General features: G+C 41.7%; 1 protein-coding gene across 1 annotated transcript in view; it reads right to left on the bottom strand.

Annotated features, from left to right (window-relative positions):
* MPPED2 (metallophosphoesterase domain containing 2) overlaps positions 1 to 22,011 on the bottom strand; it is a 212,137-nt gene extending 190,126 nt beyond the window's left edge. Inside the window, exons 1-2 of the mRNA XM_027837838.1 lie at positions 21,664 to 22,011; positions 15,091 to 15,340 (exon numbers count right to left, since the gene is read on the bottom strand). Coding sequence (XP_027693639.1) covers positions 15,091 to 15,218 — 128 coding nt within the window. The 5' untranslated portion in view covers positions 15,219 to 15,340; positions 21,664 to 22,011. The remainder of the gene's footprint in view (positions 1 to 15,090; positions 15,341 to 21,663) is intronic.
* Positions 22,012 to 22,947: the final 936 nt, after the last annotated feature.

The following is a 22,947-nucleotide window of genomic DNA, read 5'->3' as shown; positions in this document are numbered from 1 at the left end:
TAGTCCCGAGTAGCCGAGATTTAGGACATACACCATCACACCTGAAGAAGCATGCATTCTACGTATGTAATATGTACGTGTTGGGGGAGCCGATATGTACATAAATAGGTACACACAAGACACCTACAGATTACGTGGAAATTTACCGTAGAGGAGAAGACAATAGGAGCATCATTCCCAATTTACAGATGGAAAAACTAAGATTCCAGGAAGCTATTTGTGGGGGGAAAATCCCTGACTGAATCTAGCAGCTAGGTGGTATAATGAATAGTCAGTTCAAGACAGGAAGACCTGGGTTCCAATCCCACTGCTGTCATATACTGGCTGTGCGAGAATGTATAAGTCATTTAAACTTTCTCTACCACAAGTTCCTCATCTGTAAAATAAGAAAGGGTGGACTTGGAAGGGATTCCTAAGGTACCTTTAAACTCTACATCTGTGAACCTATTTTATTGAAAGACTCAGGTGTGAATCCTGACTTAGACCCTTATCAGCTAAATGATCATGAATTAGTCAGAGATATGGTTTATTTATCTAGAAAATGAGGGTTATCATATTTGCATTGTATATCTCACAAGGGTTGTTATGAATAAATAAATAGGCTAAATACACAAATATACAAATATGAGTCCCCAGAATCACAGAATTTTAGGGTTAGAATGAATCTCTTGGCCATCTAGTCCAACCTCTACCTGAACAAGAAACCCATCCTCAATATACCCCCCAAAAAACAACTAGTCTTTACTTATAAGTATCCATGTGATTCTGAATAAACTTTCACATTCTTGGGTTTCCTCCTCTGTAACCTGAGGCAGTTGTACCAGAAGATCTCTAAGGTCCCTTCCAGTTCTAAATGACTTGACCAAGGTGATATGGCTAAGATGGAGCTTGAACTCAAGTCTGCTGACTCTAAATCTCTGACCTTTCTACTACACTCTACAACATTTCAATTTACGGTGAAAATACTTTTACTGCCTCTCCTAAAACTATTCTCCCCACCCATGACCTACATTCTAATCAAAATGGACTTGCTATTTCCCTGCCTCTGAGCCTTTGCATAGGCTGCTCCATGTACCTGGAATTCTCCCCTCTCCTCACCTCTGCCTCTTGCAATTCCTAGCTAGCTCCCTTCAAGACTCAGCTGAAGTGTTACTTCCTTTTTTTGAAGCAACATCAGCTGAAAGCAAATAGGCTCCAGGTTGTGTCTGTCTGTCTGTCTGTCTGTCTCTCTCTTTCTCTGTCTCATACACACACACACACACACACACACACACACACACACACACACGGTTCCTTCCTTGTACTCTCCCTTCATTGCTTTGTATATAGGTTTACGTTTACTTATCAGTATACATGTGATTTCTGCTCAGTAAAATGGAAGAACCTTGAGAGGAGGTTCTATTTTGTTAGATCCCTAATACATAGAACAGTGTCCAGAACGTGGTGGATGCCTAGTAAATACTTAGTGAATTAAGTACAGTAAGAAAGTAAAGTAAGTAAATTCACCTCTTCTGTAGTTCAAGAATGGCCTAAAAACTTCCCTGTATGAAGTTAGAGTTCTATCCCCAAAGGTACAGTGATAGTACCAGACTAGGGAAAGAACCCTGAACTATGCAGAGACCTTCTGGGATATTCAAATGATTTCACTGGCTTCTATTTTTACAGTTTTCTTTTCTTTTTTTAAATGCAGTTTCTGGCTTCACAAGTGTGACAGAGTGGAAGTTTGGATTCAGAGGAATTGAGTTCAAAACCCATCCTCCGCAATTTAATATCTATGACAAAGAATAAATCATTTAACCTCCCTGGGCCTCAGTTTACTCTTCTGTAAAATGAGGGAGCTGGACCATATAACCTCTAAGGTGACTCCTAGCTTTGTCTCTGACCCCATGAAAAATCCCTGCTTTCCCTATCCGTCACTCTCCCTCTTTCCTCCCTCCTCCCTCCACTAATGTTTTTCGTCTGAGCTTCATTAAGAGAGCTCTGTAGTAGTCTGTCCTGCCCTTTGTCCAGGATGGCCCTGTTTGTTTATAAAGTGGCCTGTTCTTCCTATAGAATATGGGACCTCGAATAAAATCCATTAATGGCTGGAAGCCTCATTTTCATTCCACACCTGACAAACCAACACCTCATAAAGGCAGCTGAGTAAGTAACTGGCTCTACTTTTGAGGCTGTCTGGATTTTTCTTAACAAGCTTTTTTTTTTTTTAAAGCAACATCAGCTGAAAGCAATAGGCTCCAGGTTGTGTTCTCTCTCCTTCTCTCTCTCTCTCTCTCTCACACACACACACACACACACACACACATTTTATAATTGTGACCTGATGAGATTGTCCTGAAAGGCAGGCTCAGGATGGAAAGTTAATTTTTTACTCAAATGGGGATACAGATCACTAATGCAGACCAGAGCTGGATTGCAAACATTCTCTCCACAAAATAAAATAACAAGCCTTTGCAGAATTAATGGGATCTGACTCAAACCAGCCTGGGGAGTGGGGGAGAGCACAACTTCCCCCAAACCAGTTACCAACTTGACCCCCACCCCCATCTTTTGTCCACAGAAATGAATATGCTCTTTCCTTGAGGAAATATTTCAAAACAGTCCCCCCTTCCCCCCCTCCAAAGAGTAGAATTTATGGTAACAGATAATTAACAACAAATGACAAACCATCTAGGCAGTAAAGGTCCCTGGGTTCAGTTGCCAAAATGATGGTATCAAATTCCAAGATAAACAAAGACGTGTGCCGCCTGCCATTAACACTAGGGCAGGGTCAGGATGGAGGGATGTAAAGCAGTTCCCCAAACACCATCAAAGGTCACTATGGGGCAAAACAGCCTCCCACTGCCGTATTATTTCCAGTCAAGACCCAGCTCAACTGCTACCTTGTGCACTAGGCCTTTCTTGATTCTCCCACCTCCTTACAGTCTCTATTACTATCCCTTCCCCTGACCCAAACTCAAAATTACTCTGTAACTATTCCACGTCTTTTTAACACCATGAAGATGTAAGCTCCTTGAGGATAGGGCCTGTTTCATTTTTGTCTTTTCATCCCCAGAAACTAGTACCATGCTTGACACACAGTAGGTACAAAATAAATGCTTGTTCAACAGTAAGCACTTAATAAATGGTTGTTGAAGAGATTCCATGGTATCTCCCAGGGAAGCTCCCAAACTCAAATTCCTGCTAAGGATCCAGGATGCCTTCTTCTAAGGATCTGGATTCCCTGAAAGATGTGTGTGTGACTGTGAGTGAGTGTGTGTGTGTGTGTGTGTGTGTGAGAGAGAGACAGGCAGACAGACTGTATCCAACAGAATAAGTAAGCTTAAATAGAAAGCTAGACTGATCCTCTAAAACACTCACCCATTTGACCTGATTGTTGGAGTTAAGTTGTTGTCGAGAGAGACACACAGAAAGACACCAGATATTTTCAAAATGATATATTCTGTGTGCTCAGAAATAATTTACTGACTCTCCTGGTCTCCATCACTAAAGTCAATTCCAACACCAGGAACACTTTAAATATAGGAATTATAAAATTTTTCAGCTCACAAATACATCCAATAAGTTTTTCTTCCTGAATTTACACTCCCTCATCCTCTCCTGGCAGTATCCACAATATACTTAAGTTCAACTCCTAGGGAACTCTTTTGTACAAGAATAGATTGACGGGAATCTTCCTTCGAGTCATTCCTCTAAAGTGTGTTACATATACATTGTTAGCTGGGACAGTGGAGAGTTACTGTTGCAATGAAACCACTCCACTCGCTTCTTTTGGTATCTTTTGAGTATGTTTGTAGATGCTAGACCTAGCAAAATGGTGTGTGTGGGGGAGGGGAAACAGTGAAAACCTAAGATATAAATATGCCTCATCAAATACCTCTATAAACCAGTGGAATGCTTCCTTTTTAAGGAAATTAGTATATCATCATAGATTCGGAGCTGGAAAAAGATGACTGGGACATACAACTGCTAGGTGGTACAGTGGATTAACACTAAGTTAGAAGTCAGGAAGACCTGAGCTCAGACACTTCTGGTCTCAAACACTTCCTAGTAGTGTGGCCCTAGGCAATTCAACAGTTAGCCTCTGTCTGCCTCAGTTTCCTCAACTGTAAAATGGGGATAATAACAGCATCTACCTCACAGGTTTGTTGTGAGGATCAAATGAGACAGTACATATTATGCACTTAGCACAGTCCCTGGAACATATTAGGTGCTATATAAACACTTAGTCCCTCCCTCCCTCCTTCATTTTATAGATAAGGAACTAAGGTTTATACAAGATTTATATAGATATTGCAATACTAACAAGATATTAAAGAGCTATTACTTAGCCAAGACACTCTTTTTTCTCTAGCTTCCTTCCAAAACGTGTATGTTCACAGAATACTTTTAGCTAAGCATAAAGTAAGAATGGAAGGTTAGAAATTTTATAAGTTTCTGTAATTTATTGGTATTATGAAACAGCTATGCTTTAAAGTTTGCAAAACACTTTTATATGTGTTATTCCATTCAACCAGTAAGTCAATTAATATGAAAACTGAAATTGCCAACAGAGTAGGAGAAAACATCTTCATTCCCTCATCTAGGCCAAGAGAAGCCTTCCCAGTACTAGAATTTTAGACCTGGAAGAAACTGTAGAATCTAGAACATCAATTCTCAAAGTATGGTTCATGAACTCTTGGGGATACCCAAGACCCTTTCAGAGGATCCAGGTTATAACTATTTTCATAATAATACCAAGACATCATTTGCTTATTAAAATACTTCTCTGGGGGCAGTTAGGTGGTGCAGTGGATAGAGCACTGATCCTGAAGTCAGGAGGACCTGAGTTCAAATCCAGCTTCAGACCAAACACTTGACACTTACTAGCTGTGTGACCCCGGGCAAGTCACTTAACCCCAATTGCCTAAAAATAAATAAAATAAAATAAAATAAAATAAAATACTCCTCCCTTTTCAAATTACATGTCTGTGTGAGACCAGATTTTCTTCATATATTTTGACCAAAACAATATATCACAACTGACTGAATTCAGAAGCAAATGTAAGAATCCTGCCATCTTCTATTAAGCCAGACATTACAGAAATTTGCAAAAATAAATAAAACAATGCCTCTCCTAAATTTCTTTTGCCTCTTCTAATTTTTTTTATTTTGGAAAAAAGATTTTTTCATAAAATGTGTGATTTATGTTCATTGGTTTGCTATTATTTTCAATGAGTTAATAAAAATATATTTAAAATTATTCAGCTTTAATGTCTAATTTGACTGAGATATTGCTAGATCTAATGTACATAAACAAAAGTTCATCAGGGTCCTAAATAATTTTTAAGAGTGTAAAGGCATCCCAAGACCAAAAGCTATGAGAATACCACCTCAAAGACACATGTAAGACTTATCAAAATTCCAGCAGATCAGAAACTTCTGCCCTCTGATTGAGAGAAAACCACTAAACAAAAGACAAATTTTGAGAGGGATCTGATTCATTCCGATTCCCTGAAGACCTCCATATCTGGTATTTGAAGCATAGAATCCAAGTAATCTCGTCATCATCATCATTACTATTATTCATCATTACTATCATCATTACTATTATCAAGAGTTCTACAACTTATTTCAAAACTCTGAAAATGTTATCAAGCACATAGTATTTGTTTTTGGGGTTTTTTTGTTGTTATTGTTGCTGCTGCTATTGTTTCCAAAAGAGAATGAGGGACACAGGAAACTATAAAAGTATATTTATTTGCATGTTCCTACCCCGCTACTAGGATACAAGTTGAAAATAAAATCTTTAGAGAAAAAAAATACAAAAGAATACGAAAAACCAAATGATACCATAGACAGTACGTATATCAGAAAATGATTTCTGCATCTTTGGTGTTTCCACCAGGACCCCTCTACCAAGCGTTTTTATTTTTATAACATAGCAAACATTCCTCCCCATAGAAGCGTGGGCAAGCTTTTCAGAAGCATTATGGAAAACCAAACCAAAACTGGTATTATACCAATCTAACTGATAAAGATGGTGAGACATTGGATAGAGAGAGGAAAGGAATGGTCAAATAAATGCTCACTAATAAAATGATCTCCTAAGTCTTGGGGGAAGGGAAGAGCCAGGTTCTTCCACTATAGATATAGAAAAGCAGCTGAATTACCCCAGTAAAAGGTTGGCCTTGAAGTCAGGAAGACTTGGGTTCAAGTCTAATACACATATACTGTCTGGTTGTGTGCCCCTAGGCAAGACATTTAATATCTAGTGACTCAGGAAACTCTGTACCTTGCAGATGAATCACCCATCTGTATCTGTGGAAGGAATTCTCACACCAATGAAATTAGAAATCTAAATAACAACAAACAAAAAAGAAGAGTACAAATTTTAAAATTAAAACTTGTTACCTGTGACACAGGCACTTTGAGCAATTGTTGGGTTTTGTTTGTTTCTAAATCATCTTTCTAGAGATGATATTTTTAGTTCTGAAAAACTAAAATCTAAAATTAGCATCTCCACAGTACACCCTCTATTGTGTGACTGATTTGGCTGGCTTCAACAGTTGCATAGCACGATTAAGATGTTCTGACCTAAAATTAAAAAATAATAACAAAACATACTTGGAAGAGTAGGGCATGGCAACTTGACAGTTCTTTCTGAATTTACGGAAAGAGACATCTTTAGGGTCTGTCTCCATATGTCAACCATGTTTGTACTTCTGATCTTGATAACAGAAGATGGAGGGATATGGCATAGCATAAAGATGTTCGGTTTGTTTTCTGAGGATGCATGTTCAAATCTAGTCTCTGTTCTGCCATTTATGCCTTGTATAGCCTTGGCCAAATGACTTCACATCTCTGGGCCTCAGTTTTGACTCATGTGAAAAATGAGAGGGTTAGACCTGATGACCCTCTGAGGTCCCTTCCAAACCTTGATCTACCATTCTTTGAATATGAAATCCAACAGCTCTGGACTTGGGAGTCAGAAAGACCTGGGATCAAATCCTCCCTTAGACACATACTGGCTGTGTGACCTTGGGCAAATTCCTTAACTCCTCTCGGCTTCAATTTCCTCAACTATAAAAATGAGAATAATAGCCATGAGGGTCAAATAAGATAATGCACATAAAATGCTTCGCCAACCTTAAAGTGTCATGTAGATATGAGCTATTGTCATTTACTGAATAATCACAGAATTTATTCCTATGTTCCCCCAATTATAATGTCAGTTGATCAAGTATTTATTTAAGCCCTCACTATGTGCCAGGACAGCCAGACAGCCAAACAAAAATGGTGTGTCCTGTTACATAACAAAGCCAGACCCTGAAATGCAAATCCAAAAGACCCCAAACAGGGGATTGCAGGGGAGAAGGGTCTAATTTTGGTGTGCTTAAAAAAATGCTGGAACACAAACAAAGAAATCCACAGTAAAGGAACAAAGTCAGCTCTGAAACAAAGTCTGACTGTCATGGACCACAAGGCGTTTCCCCAATGGAGCATACAGGGAAATATTTTTTTTTAAGAAGGAAAAATAGAAAAAAAAAATCCTGCGTTTATGTATGAATGAATCCAAGCTAAAAGGGGGCATTGAACATCTCCAAGATGAATAAGAGATTGGAAACATTGAGGAGAAAATTATAGCCATGCTAATGCCTAGTGCAAAAATAAATTGTAGTGATAAACACAAGTCATAGCAGTTCACCAGCAACAGAGAGCTGAATATACGCAGAGTGATCTGAAAAGAACCAATAGTAGCCAGCCCAAGAACTTCCAAAAGGAATATCCAAGTTATTCACTTATGTATTAATAGTAACCTTTCAGACTACAGCTGATGTGAGTTATTTCTCTGCTCCCAATCACCACTGCCATCCTCCGTGATTTCCCAATACTCTCATCATACTTTAATTTAGTTTTCGACATTGAAGCAACTAGGTGGTGTAGCTGACAGAGAGCTAGACTGAGAGTCAGGAAGACATGAGTTTGAATCCTTCCTCAGACACTTATTAGCTGTGTAACTCTCATTTTCACTTAACTTCTGTCTGCCTCAGTTTCCTCATCTGTAAATGAAGGGGTGGTACTAGTACCTAAACCCAAGGTTGTTCTAAGAATGAAATGAAATTTTGTAAAGCACTTTGCAAACCTTAAAGCGCTCAATAAATACAAGTCAATATTATTATTTTTAGTGCTGTGTTTTTGCTTCCCCAAGGTTAACTGAAGGGAGGACTGGGGTGAGGTTTACCCAGGATAGATAGGCTTTGATCTGCCTCATTGGAGGGAATACCCACACATATCTATGAGATGAGTAGTTCTCTGGAGTTTGGGAGTCTTTTTTGGTTTACAGAGAGACCAAAAAAAAGAGATGATTCATACTCTCAATTGGCATCTTTGGGTATCTTTTTAACCTTGGGATCTTATATAATGGAGAAGAAGAAAAGTCCAGAACTTGGAATATAAGAGATACCCTAATGGGACAGTGAAATGCCTTGTTTTAAAGAAAATGGAGAGATATTTTAAAGGTGGTTGGGTGCTGACCCATCTTTTCTGATTTCATCTGTAGACTCAGAAATGAAAAGGATCTTTGATAACATCTAGTCTTACTCTCTCATCGTAAAATGACTTCGCTGAAGCAGCAGGAGGTTCCAGGAATTGCCTAAGGTTACACAGCCAGTCAACAGCTAAATCCGGACTAGAATCCACGTTTCCAGATTTCTAGTTCATCATATCACCATGCCAAGCAGGGCCATTTGTGGGAAATGTGGAGACATGCGAGTGACTTCCCCCACATTTTCAAGGTAGACTTCCCCCCATCGCCCAAACACTGATAAGAAATAGAAATCTCTTTTCTGAAATTAATGTCACATGTTACAGAACTAAGAGTTTGCTCTAGAGTTTCCCGCTTTGGTGTTGATTTCCTTCTAATGGTGAAGTACATTTGACCAAATCCTAGGGATAAAGCTTAAAAGGGAGCAGTGGGTGGCAATTCAAATATATGTGTGTATAAAATATACATCTAAACATATCCATGTGTACACATATTTATGTATGTGTGTTATATATATATTCTATAAAATACAATGCATATATATATAACATACATTGGCATACATGATAAATGTATGTATATATAACATAGATATGTATGTGAATATATTTTAGATTTTATATCTATTTAATATAGACATATGTGAATGTATTTTAATCTGGACCTATTTGTTTCATTGGTTTAATGAGTTCAAGGCATGGAAAATTTCTTCCATAAATGCAGTTTATCTGTACCTTTTGGTCCCAGTTTCCCAGGGTATTGGAAAGGTAAGTAATTTACTCAGTGGGTGACTCTGATGTAGGATTTGAAACTAGGTCTTCCAGATTCCCAGGCCAGCCCTGTAACCTACTACACCTACAGCTATTGTTAAAGATTAATAATACTAACTTGGTTTATAGAGTGCTTCACAGTTTCCAAAATCATTTTCCTCACAACTCTGTACAATTACAAGTATTATCTCCATTTTACAGATGAGGAAAATGAGACCTGGAGAGGTTAAGATTTACCCCAAATCACATGACCAGAAAATGTCACATCCAGTATTTGCACCGTAATCTTCCCTGACTCCAGGTCTAGAAAGCTTCTTAGGATACAACATTGTCTCCTTTAATTAGATGAAGCTCTGAGAAAGTTGAGGTTTCACATTATCAGGTAAATTCGTTTAAGTCATATACTTCCTGCACACACTAAGAAATCTGGAAATACTATTAAGTCTAGCAATTGGAAATTTCTCTAAGAAAACAGTGATAGCTCTATTGCTACTTCTCTCAAGAGGAAGGCTAGACAAAACCAGGAGAACATTGTACACAGTAACAGCAACATTGTGCAATGACCAACTTTCATAGATTTAGCTCTTCTAGGCAATGCAACGATCTGAGACAATTCCAGAAGACTCATGAGGGAAAATGCCATCCACATCCAGAGAGAACTCTGGAGTCTGAATGCAGATCGAAGCAAACTATTTGCTCTCTTTTTTTCTTTCCTGTGGTTTTTCCTTTTGTTGTGATACTTCTTTCACAACATGACTAATGTGGAAATCTATTTAATATGACTTTACATGTATAGCCTATATCCTATTGCATGCTGCCTTGTTGAGGGGAAGGGGAGGGAGGAAGAAAATTTAGAACTCAAAATCTTATAAAAGTGAATGTTGAAAACTAAAAATAAAGAAATCAACTAATTAATTTAAAAAAGTAGAAGGTTAGAATACTACAAAAGAACCATATTTCAAGCAATTTCTCATTAGCTCAGAGATAATCACTAATTCCACATAAAGAAATTTACCGTTTCCATATGTCAAATACCAAATGTCTTCTTAAGACATTTTAAAAAGTTTTAAGGTAAGCTCTCCTCACCACGAAATGAATAGCAAGAGAAATAAATAATAAATGAATAACAAAAATAATAGTAACTCTTCTCACTACACCATTCATTTAAAAGACTCTAGGAAAACCACAAGGGCTGGGTTAAGAGTGGGAAGTGGAGAAATGGGTGGCCCAGCGAGCTAGGCAAACAATGGGTAGGTTACAACTATGCCTGCTAACAGCATGGCCACATCAAGGGAGAAAGATGCATTGCACGCCTCGACATGGTTTTTCTTCCCTTCTACGTAGCTTTCATTTTTTTTTCTTTAGGTGGTAATGGAAGAAGAAGGAGGAGGAGGAAGAAGAAGATAAAGAAAGGAGAAGAAAAAGTAGTAGTAGTAATAGTAGTAGTAGTAGACTTTCTCAGGCAAAAATCAGAGCTTCAAGCCCAGCCCTCATCTTAATCTGTTTTATGGGCTATTTTTATTCTCAGAATTCACAGAATGAGGCACACTAACATGCAGAAACATCTTCGCCCAGGTGAGCCAATAATTCACTTTTGAAGTCGAAGAGTCAAAGCCAGGGGGGAGAAGTTTCCAGATATCAGTGGACTGTTAGGGAGGGAAAAGAGGTTATGAAAGGCATTGGGACCTAGCTCCATTCGTGGTGCCCTGTCATAGCTATTCTTAGAACTCTCTTAACTATTTCTCCAGACGTGAAGTATGGAGAGCTAAAGCATCCAAAATATTTCATGGAAAATGAGATGCTTATGTTTTATAGATTTAGAACTAGAGAGGACTGTAGAGGTTATCTGATCCAACCCTTTTATTTTATAGATGAGGAAACTGAAAGCCAGAGAAGTCAACCGTCTTGCCCCAGGTCACACCGTTAGTAAGCTGTAGAACAGATATTCAAGGGGCAGCTAGATGGGGCAGTGAAGAGTGCCAGGCCTGGTATCAGAAAGACTCATTTTCCCCGAGTTCAAATCTGGCCTCAGGCATTTACTAGCTGTGTGACACTGGACAAGTCACTTAACCCTGTTTGCCTCAGTTTCCTCATCGATAAAATGAGTTGGACAAGAAAATGGCAAATCACTCCAAGATCTCTGCCAAGAAAACCCCAAATGAGGTCATGAAGAGTTGGACACACTGAAAATGACTCAGTAACAGCAACAAAGAGCAGATATTCAAACCCAAGTCCTTTGACTTCAGACGCTAGTAAAACTCCACTGTAACGAGCATAATTGGAATATTGAGTGCTTAGTAAATGTGATATTCGCCATTTCCAAAAATTAAAATCAACATTCTCAACTAGACACTTGTCTCAGTAATTTGTAGGAATACAACTAATGAAAAGAGAAATCCAAATTCTTGGGAAAACTCAATCAATCCTTTAATAAAAATATACAGCCATAGACCTTGTCCCAATGCCATGAAGATACAAACCACTCCAAATGAAAATGTCTCCTGTTACTTCCTTCTGAATGTATAAATCAAACAACCAGCTAATATCTATGGAACATTAATGACATTCCCAGAAATACAGTTTCTGATCCAAAGATAGAGCAGCAACCAGAAGTATTTTTATGTGCGGATGGGGGGAAGGCAGGGTTTGGCTCCCAGAACTCCATGAGGTTTCTACACTCTTGTAGGATAGTCCACTTAGTGACGGAGGGGCAGAAATGTGGACACTATCAGGTTTTAGGTGGCTATAGGGATAAGAAACAAGACCCACCATGATGGTGCTCTTCACACACTTCCCTGTCCTGAGGCAAAGCCTTGTATCTGCGCCCTAGCTATAACTGCCCAAAAGAACTTAAAATGTAGGAGTAAACGTATATGCTAGTATAAATAAAGCTAATTAACAAATACACTTTGCCGTATGTGTGTCAAATGAGTGGTATAGAGGGACAATAAGAGATTAAGGGAGGAAAAAAATACAGTGGGATGAGATGGTCAAGGAAAGCTTTCTGAGGCATGTAAGAATTGGGATGGGCCTTAAATCAGGGCTAGGAATTTGGCAGGCCAAGAGAAAAAGAAGAGAGGAGATTGGAACTATGTAGAGTAGTGCAAAGGAAGGCTCAGATCTGGAAATTCACAAAGAATAGTGAAGAAGTCAATATGGTAGAAGCTGAGGAAACATTTGGGGACATAGTAGAAAGCCCTGAATGCCAACCTCGGGAGTTCATGACAATATAATGTTTCAAGCAATCAACTGTGTTATTGTTATTTGTAACAGACTACACTAATTCTCAACTCATATGAATCTTAGAATATGCTTATTGCTTTTACAAATCACAACTCAGGCCTAAGACACTTACTAGCTGCATGACTCTGGACAAGTAACTTAACCCTGTTTGCCTCAGTTTCCTCATCTGTAAAATGAGCTGGAGAAGGAAATGGCAAACCACTCCCATATCGCTGCCAAGAAAACCCCAAACGGGGTTACAAAGAGTTGGAGACAACTGAAATGAGTGAACGACAACAAAATTACCTATTATTAAGGATACTGACTACATCTGTGATTTTTAGCATAAGCAACTTCCAGGTTAAAAAGCTCCCTCTTCCAATGCAGATTGGCACCTCTTTTAATACTCAGAAAACATCTATAGGTTAAGTGAGTTGCACAATGTCACACAGCCAGCACATGCCTGTGGCAAGATTTGAAGCTAGGGCTCATTTGACTTTGGAGCTGGCTTTCTATCTACTACACCTTTTGCCTCTCATATTAGTTGAGGAAGGACAAACAAATAGTAATCCTCAGGTCCCGAAGTTTCATTCCATTTCTACAAGCCAATTTTTAAGAGCTTTACCCAATTTCCTCATGCCTTAACATCCCTGACTGGGACGAGAGCCAACAAAGTTCTTGGCTATTTTTGAATGAAGGGTGCCAAATACGTACAAAATAGAGCTCTAATGAAACCCAAATTCTGACTTCTACATACTGTTATACCAAACAGAAGAAAAATGAACGATTTTGCAAGGTACAATACGGTCTCCAAATCATATTGAAGAGGGGCAGCTAGGTGGCTCAGTGGATAGAGTACCGGCCCTGGAGTCAGGAGGACCTGAGTTCAAATTCGACCTCAGACACATAATACTTCCTAGCTGGGTGACCCTGGGCAAGTCACTTAACCCCAATTGCCTCACTAAAAAAAATGCTTTAAAAAATCATGTTGAACAGATCACGTAATCCCATTCATTCATTTCACAGATGAGGAAACTGAGACCCAGACAGGTGAAGTTACTTACCCAATGTCACACAGATAACAAGTGAAAGAGCTGGGACCTGGCCCTACATCTCCTGGTTCTAGCTCAGTGCTCTTTCCATAAACCTACTAGAATATTTATGTCTTCTTTAGGAAAAAAAAATCTAATCAATCAACAGGTAAGTTTGGTCAACCAGAACTTTTTCCTACCAAAAGTATAAATTAAGCTGTTTTCCAAAAACACTTTTAAAAAAACACTTCTGACTTAAAGAGACCCAAAATATTTCACAATACACAGTTCTTGGGAAAGATTTTAATTGCAATCTTTCTTTGCAAGGATTTTGCATGTACCTGCTCTTTCAGTCTCCTCGATCTGCAGACATCTCATCATAGGTAATAGCGTTGGCTGTGGAGATTATGCCCACAAAGCAAAATCTTGGTATTCACACCAACTCTCTAGGGTCACGGGAAACACCTTTTTTATCTTCTTAGTGTGTCGAAGTTTAAAGGGGTTTTTTTTATCTTTTTGTTTAAAGGCCAAGAAAAGCAAAGACTAAAGAAAGAGTTCAGGACTTAAGACAGACCCCAAGTTTGATTCTACCAAGGGTGGCCTAGGCAGAGAAGCAACTTTCTAACCTCTCTGATCTTGGCTATACCACCATCTTCGAAGAGGTTCACTCCAATTTTGAATCATTCACATCAGACAACTGCAAGGGTCTGACACAGTGGACCTGAGGCTTTGAATAAACAATGGACAAGCTGACCGCCTGCCCCACTCTGAGGGGAGCTCAGCACAGCTGAGGGGGATTCTGGAAGAGTTTAACTAAATCACAAGTACACAACCAGGGGGGTTAAGGATGCCAGGGTTCGAAATGACTCTTGACTCCAGTAGTCTCCCAAGCCTAGGTCTCCCATATTACTTTAAGGGTGTTAGGGGGAAGGAGGGGTCCAAAGGAAGAGTACTGTTTCTTGAGACTAACTGTTCCAGAATTCCCTAATCCTTTGTCCCCTTTATTGTTAGTGGAATGGGGTAGGCCAGCACACTTTCTGCTCACCAAATGAAAGACAATGGATTCAGTAATCACTGGACAATTACTCCCAATTAGGCCTATTTCACAGCTGAATGTAAAGGGGTGTGGGGAGGCACAGAGGGAGAGGCAGGACTGTTTAAATATTAAAGAAATATGCTGTTTGGGGTAGGGGGATGGAGAAGCTCACATATTACTGTGGAGGAGATCAAATCTCCAGTTTTAGCTCCAACACTGAGGGAGTCGTGTGACCCTGGGCAAGTCACCTAATCTTGTCTCCTTCATCTGCCTGATTGCCTTATAATACTCCTCAGGGATCCTTTGAGGCTTGGGAAAGGACATGGGGAAAAAAAGGTAAGGGGTTGAAGTTATCGGTAAATCAATCTGCTTTGCCTTCATCTCCCTGGCAGAATTCCCTAATTTTTTCCCCTTGAAAAGTTCTGTTATTCACTGATTTTTTTTAATTGCTTTCTTTTCTTGAAAAAAAAATTTTTTTTTTTTTTAAAGACCATGAGAAATACTTACATATGTACATGTGGAGGCTGGAACCTGCTCTGGTTGATATTGTAGTGAGTGAAAGCCTGGGTTGGGTTGGAGCTGTACTCATCCACGGTGATGGTAACTTTGCCCTGAGAAGGGATCCCATGTGCCATCCTTCCTCCTTATAGTCATGAGCAATTCACAATTTTCCGGAGCAAAGGATGGGAGCAGGCATTGTGTGTTGCAGCCAAAGACCGGACCCGAGGAGCGACTTACTCATCAAGGCCCTGAGTTTCTGAAAGCAAGAAAACAAACAAACAAACAAACAAAAACAATAAACTTCACTGAAAAGGCCAATGTGGTGAGAGAGAAATCCTCCCCCAAACTCCGAGATTTCATGGATAACTGTGAAAGTCAGCCGTGGGAATCTGGGTTAATTCTACACGAATACCATTTTTTCCAGCTTATTTTTTCCCTTTGAAGTCAATTTTGTGGGGCCTTTATTTAAAACAGGATACTTCTGGCCGCAATCTGATCATCTAAAAGGTGAGCCCAATCTTTCATTTTAATTGTGCCACTTACATGAATTACCAATACGGGCACATTCGCAACTCAGGTTGAACCAATTTTTTAAAGGTTCATATTTTATGAGTCTCTTACTAATTTTTTTTATTAGCTTTAAGACTTTATTGGTATAGGAAACTCCCAGACAAGGCAACTCCCTCTGTTAATGCAGATCAGCATCAGACTAACAATTTAACAATCTTACAGTTGCCTGGGGCTGTAAGAGATTAAGGGACTTACCCAGGGTCACACAGCCAGTGTGTGCCACAGGTAGATCAGGTCTTCCTAACTTTGAACTCAGCCTTCTATGTCATTAAGCTACATGGCCTCTCTTGTTTCTAATTATTTACACCCAACTGAAAACCCTGAAATTTATGAGGTTACCCCTTGTTCACAAGTGTCTACACAGAGGAGAGTTGCTTAGAAGGCTTGTTCCTTATTGGATTAATTTCACTTTTTCTCTTGACATCTTGAAGCTCAATGTCGTCCAGAATTATATACAATAAAACAATGAATGGAAAATGCTATTTCATTTTTATTTACATATGTGTGTGTATACATACACACATATATATGTAGGTACAGGTATACATAGGTGCATATGTTCATGTTGTATGTGTATATACCAGTTTACGAGTATACATATGCATGTGTGCGCTGTGTGTTTATTTCATCTTTGAAGGAAATAAAAAACTTAAGCATAATATGCAACCCAGTTAAATAGTGTTCCACTAGCAAATGCATGCATGCTGCCACCCCATATAGTAGTATACTTTCTCTGCTATAAAGATATGTATAATTTCCTTAAGCTAATGAGAATGCCATGGACTCACTCAGCAGGAAAGTAAAACACACCCATGCTTGGCCCACCACGTGGAATGCACCAGTCACCTGGGATTTCGGTACAGTGATGGGGGTGTGTGTGTTTGTGTGTGTGTGTGTGTGTGTGTGTGTGTATGTTGGGGGAGAGAGCAGTATACCACTATATCATTTATGTCAAGTATCTACGTAGCACCTAATTTTTGGTGCTAGATAATTGATTATTAGCTTTATACATCTGGGGAGGGAATGAAGAAATACGTCTGACCTCTGGTCATTTTTGTTTAAAATGCTGATATATTATGATTTGCTATCAGAAAGAAGATCTCTCTGTATTTGGCTCGGAGATGGGTAGGTGTATTTCCACAATGCAAAGACCTGCACCAAACTCTGAGCTCTAGTTCAAAGCTCTAGACCAAACACAGATACACAAAGACAGACACACACACACACACACACACACACACACACAAACTATTTTGAGGGCAACATGCCTTCTACATGTTCTAAGCTCCTCAATTCAAAATATGTTTGCCATGTGTTCCATTAAAGCTTCAGCAGTCTTTGCTGGGATCTAAAAAATAATATTTAGAATACTAAGATTGGATTTAAATTTGGCATAGAACACCTCATACACCCTGCAAAAGGCAGATGGCTTGCCATAGGCCATTTATTTTATTATTTTACAACCCCAGGCCCGTGTAGCCTTCCATATGCTATCTGGGCTAAGACATTCCACAGCAATCCACTCAAAATCATTTGCCTCCTTCCTATTCGCAAGGCGGGCTAAGTAACATCCACCTTGCCTGCTCTGCTAATAGGCAACCACAGTGTCCCTGCCAAGAGATGAATCACTTGTGACTTGGCAATCTTGTAGGGACCAACATCTCAGGGCTCTCACTCTCTCTCTGTCTGTCTCTCTCTCTCTTTGTCTCTCTCCTCTCTCTGTCTTTCTCTCTATCTCTCTCCTCTCTCTGTCTCTCTCTGTCTCTTGTCTCTCTCTCTGTCTCTCTCTCTCTCTCTCTCTTCCTCCCTCTGTGTGTCTATCTCTCTCCTGACCTTCCCTCTTGCTCCTATGGGTCTTTATGGAGCACTGACTAAAAGGCCCACCAGTTTCAGACTCCAATTGTGGTCCCTATTGGTGTGATGTAAGAGATCCATAGGAACTGCTTACAAAGGATAATGTCACCAGTCTCCATACCAAGTTTGCAGCTGTTTCCTTAACTTCCCATTACAATTATATTTTGCTGTTATTTTGCATAACAGTAACACGCAACACCTGCTTGAAATTGCAGTCCTGCTCTAAGTACTGTAATTCTCTTTTGAGATACAAAGTAGCAAGACGCTATGCAGGGAGAAGCTGCATAATTGCACTGTACGGGCAAAGTAAATACAAATGGAAACATCTTCCTGTTACAAAAATGACTGTCATTAAAAAGAATGTTAGCCATCAAAGCTCGGAGGAGGAAAAAAAAATACACATTTTCATACTGTGGGAACTTAGTGCTTGCATAAATTAAAGAGTGGTATGAAAATTACATGCAATTCTTATTCCTCACCATCAGATCCTATTGTGTAACACAGAATGTAAAAGAAGCAAAGGAAAACTGTCATTTTTGCCCAGACTCCTAAGACCTCTGAATAAAACAGTTTGGCTTCCTAAGTCCAAGAAACAGCTGAAATGTTACATCTATTTCCTGGGGAGGTAACTTACTAATTAAAATGAATTATACATAGCTTTTTTAAATATTTAGGAAGCAGCCTGCAGTAGTTACCGCATCCCCTACCCCTTCTAGTCTCTAACATTTTAAAGGTGCAAAGAAAGATAACTTAGATGAAACAGAAATCATTTGCCCTCTTTCAAAGGGGCAGCAGAATCCTGACTTCACCTCCACAATCCTCTTCTTATGGGTGAACATTTGCAAATTTCCGTACCTCTGCCCTCGTGAGCCAAATAGAACAGCCTTTCATTAGCACAAGCAAGACCATGTAACTAGCAAAGGCTGAATGGGTGGCTACAGACTCATTTGAATTTGTCTCCACTGTGTTCTTTTTTCAAATGTCTTATCGGAACAGTGCACCTGCAGCGTCTATCTCCTTTAATCTGGAGTCCTTTGAAGAGGAGTGTCAGACTGAGGCAGAAGGAAGACTTCAAAACTTTCAGATACCCTTACAGACAGCAGAGAAAAGGCTGATTTCTACTCCCTGCCTCCCCCTCCAAACAATTGGGTGTTCACTTCAGTACCTCTTATGAAGCCATTTTCTAGAGAGCAAAGATGTGTATTACGGTCCCCCAAAGACTTAGAAGCAGAAAGTGGGTACAGTGGCCATCTCTAACCTCAGGGATGTATTAAAAGTTATTACTGTGATTGTTACAATAGCCATTAACTCATATTTGTAAAGCACATTCATCCAAATAGCAGGTTTTTGCCCTTTTTTCTTACTTAAAGACAGCCAACATTCATTTTGTTCACATTAACACATCCACCCTCACCCCAAAAAATAAAACAGTAGTTTATATCAGTAAGCCTAAAGAAAAACAGAAAAAGGTATGGACACTGCCTAAATCCTCGTGCTGGTGCCTGCTTGGTTAGCTCTCTTTAAAAAATCATGTAAATCTATTTCCTATTTCCTAGACAGCAGCCACTTGTATTCTTAGGTTGTTCAATGAAGAATATTCATTTTCAGGAATCTGGTCAGAAGCCCTTTTAAAAGTCTGCGAGTAATTAAAAGATCGAGGGGTTCAATCCCTCAAAAAAAACCCCTTCTACTCAGTGACCAATACAAGTGAGAAAGGTCAAGACTTTGAGCACTGTACCTGTCCCAGACTGACAAGAAAGGGGGGGGGGGATATTTTTTTCCACAATAATGTCTGGGAGAGGAGAGAACAAGCAACATCCCCAGACTTTGCAAGCAACTTTCTCCACCTTCCTCCCTATCCCACTTCAGTCCCTGATTATTTCTTTTTATTTCTCTCAGTGCTACAGTAAGACCCACACCAAGGATGCTCACCCACCTTCGCTAGGAATGCGCTCACAGCTGCAGAAGCAGAAAGTTAGAGAGCTGTAGAGAGGCACCAAAGCTTTCTTGCCCACCCCTCACCCCTAAATATACCCACACACATCGACACCCACACCTGAACTTGTGTCCAGCGCCAGGTACACCAAATATTTTCCTATAGAAAGAGGGAAATCTCAGATTTGGGGAGTTTGAGAAAGGTTCAAAACATAGGACTTAAAAGAGAAGGGGGACAGTCTGCCCCTGGCCCCATAAGTGCATGCACACATACATACATACACTCTCTCACACACACACACCCCACCTCCTCTACGGGTTCACGTCCTGCTAGTCCTGTCTACAGCTCCCCCTTTCCTTCCTGGTGAGCACTCGCTGGTTGCTGCTGCTGCCGCCGCCACCACCACCGTCGCTGCCGCCCCTCCTGCCACCCTGCTGCACTGGGCTCCGCTGTTGGGTGACTGCTCCTTCTTCCTTTCTTTCTCGCTACCTCCCTCTCTCTCTTTCTCTCTCTTTACCGGTCCCAGATTGATTGATTGCCATCCGCGCCCAATAGCTCTGACACCGCAGCATCCCAGGTTTTGTACCAAGTCCCCCTGCCCACCCGCCCCCTCAGCCCCCCCCTCAACGTTATGCCTCCCCAGCGGGTTCCGCTGCTCTGGGTTGGCATCCTCCCGATGGCCAATCCTAAACCGGCCCTCGCCAGAGCCCCCCGGAGCCGTCGCCGCCACGGCCACCACCGTCCACCAACTGCTGGGACGCCTCGCTTCTGTCCGAGGAGCAAGGAAAGGGGGGTCACCAAGAGGGAGGGACCTTTGCTGGTGATGTACAGGGCCAAAGGAAGGGTGGCAGTCTTTTTCTTGCACTTAAAAGTTTTTTCCAACCAGTTTTTGTTTGTCCTCAGTCTTCCGCAATCAATGCACCTTTTTTTGGCCCACGTTTGGACTTACATGTGATGGGGGTCGGAGGTGGTGGTCGGGGGTGAGAGATGAGTTATGTCGTGTAGTTGACACCGCAGGAAGGGGGACCCTGGATCCTCAAAGCCTTTGTGTATTTCGTCTCATCCCTCTACACCCACCCCGGTGTCTCCACCTCCCTTTTACGGGAGAAAAAAATAATAATTGCCCTTTCCACCTCCTAGGCCGCAAGACCCCGGATTTGCAAGGCTTCCTAAACCCTCCTTAGCTTACGGGTACCCTACACTAGCAACTCCAGCTTCTGAATAAAAAGAAACAATCCTTCGCGATTTTTACTTTTCTTACCCCCACCACCCCCACCCCCAGCCCCACCCCCAGCTGTGCTTGTTCCAGCACCGGCGGAGGGGGCGGGGAGGCGGCGGAGGAAGGAGTAAGGTTAGGGTGGAGGGGAAAGGGTGAGAAAAAATACACACACGCATGCACGCACGCACACACACACGCAAACACACACACACACACACACACAGACGCGCGCGGGGCTCCCGGCGCACAGCCGCACAGCCCCCCTGTTCACAATGCCTGCCGCTCCCGGTAAGGCGGCTTTTCCTGTAACTGTACTTTGCATTCTGCCCCCCCGGATCTGCTGCCGCCGCGGCCGCCGCCGCTGTTGCCTTGGTCTCCAGCAAACACAATGCACCCCGGCCTAGCCCGGCCGTGCTCTAACATTATAACCCCGAGACTTTCTAGTAAACAGGCAGCCGAGCCAGCATCCCCACCCCCCATCTCCTTTGCCTCTCGCCGCGACCAAATCACTTCCCTTGCAGTGCTCCCTATCCCCCTCTTCCCCACCAACCCCCTTTCTTCCCCCACCCCCTTCATGCCACCCCGCCGGTAGGAGAAAGATACCCTGGAGAGGTCGGGGTTGGGGGCGGGGGGGGGGCGCATGGAAGGGAGCGAGAAAATGGTTAGTGGGGGAGAAGACAGCTCCTAAAAATAATTCTCTTTCACTCCTGGAAAACAAAACCTCTTTAAACGCTTATTCCGAGTCATAAAAATTGCACTAAAGTCGCCTTATTGTTATTATTTTAAAAAGCAGCTAGGAGCAGACGCTGCCTGCTGCCTCAGATCCAGCCCGATTCTCTTCTACTTGTAGATGACAAGGCACCTCTAACCCGCGGCTTTGTGTGTGTTATTTTTTTTCCCCTTCCTTTCCATCTGATTCCACCACCACCACCCCCTCCCTTCTCCTCCTTCCCCGCTCCCTCCCACCACCCCCACCCCCCCCTCGAACGGGGTAGATTACCTTTCTCCGGCTGGGATGTGGGTCTTGGAGATGCCTTCAGTGCTCTGAAAGGAGCCGATCCATAGGGGAGTTGGAAAGAGCTGGTTAGAGAGAGGGAGAGAAGAAGACAGGGAGAGAAGGAGAGAGGCGCTGGGGAGGTGGAGGTTGGTGGAGGCAGGGCAGAACCTTCGACCCTGGAGGTCCCACCGGCTGGCTGGGTTGGAAATGAGAGGGAGAGAGGGAGAGAGGCAATGGGAGCAGCCTCGATCTGAGGAGAAAGAGAGCTAGGGAGTGAGGGAGAGGGAGAGAGGGAGAAGGAGAGCGAGAGGCGAGCTGGAGGAGGGAGCAGAGCAGTGCAGTGACAGGGACTGCCACTGGGGTCAAGAGAGCAGAGCACCAGGAAACAGGGCGGCCAAGGAGCTGTGTGTGTGTGTGTGTGAGGGTGTGTGTGTGTGTGAGGGTGTGTGTGTGTGAGTGTGTGTGTGTGTGTGTGTGAGGGTGTGTGCGTGTGTGAGGGTGTGTGTGTGCGCACACCCAGACACCCAGACACACACACGCCCCGCCAGCTCCTCCTGCAGACTCCCACTTCACTTCCCCCCACTAGGAGAAGGGGGCCAAGGCTTTCCTCGGCCAAAGTGCCGCTCTCCTCCCCTCGGAGGGAAACCTGGGGGAAGAGAAGGGGAGGGGGAAAGGGCTGAAAAGGAGAGAAAGGCAAGGAGCAGATCTGCTCTCTGGTGTCTCAGGTCAGAGGAGGCAGGAGGCAGCTGAGCAGTAAATTAATAATAATAATCATCATTGTTATTCTAATAAAAAATAACCTGGGCGGGAAATTATAAAGCTGGGGAAATAATGAGAATTCGCCCTTCCCCACCCCCATGGGTTTTTTCTGCGAAGAAAACACCCAGCTATGGACCTACTGTAGCTGTCAGGCCCCTTGGCACCTCCCCAGTCCACGGAGGCTTCTTACTGGGGCTGCTGAGGGGCTCAAGAAATACTCGGATAGATGAAATAGGCTGCAATTTCTTTCCGATATGCTGCTTCGAATTCTTACCTTATGGAAAGGCGTCTTCCCTTCCTCAACCCCTTTTTCAACATACACACAGTCCTCTTTTCTGTGATCCTATGGTCTTGATGTGTGTATGATTTTCCTTCACGAAGAAAATGAGGGAAGAGGGGGGAAAAATGATATATACATATATATTTTTTTCCAGCTGCAGAAATTAAATCAAGATCACAATTAGGAAGGGGAAAGGCTAAGAATCTAATTATTCCCACTTTTGTATTTTGGAAACTATTTTCTCCTTC

The sequence above is a fragment of the Vombatus ursinus genome, unplaced genomic scaffold, assembly GCF_900497805.2.
Source record: "Vombatus ursinus unplaced genomic scaffold, bare-nosed wombat genome assembly UNPS02014822.1, whole genome shotgun sequence".
NCBI lineage: Eukaryota > Metazoa > Chordata > Mammalia > Diprotodontia > Vombatidae > Vombatus > Vombatus ursinus.
Note: the sequence above shows the minus strand (reverse complement) of the source record. Positions and strands in the feature narration are given on the sequence as shown.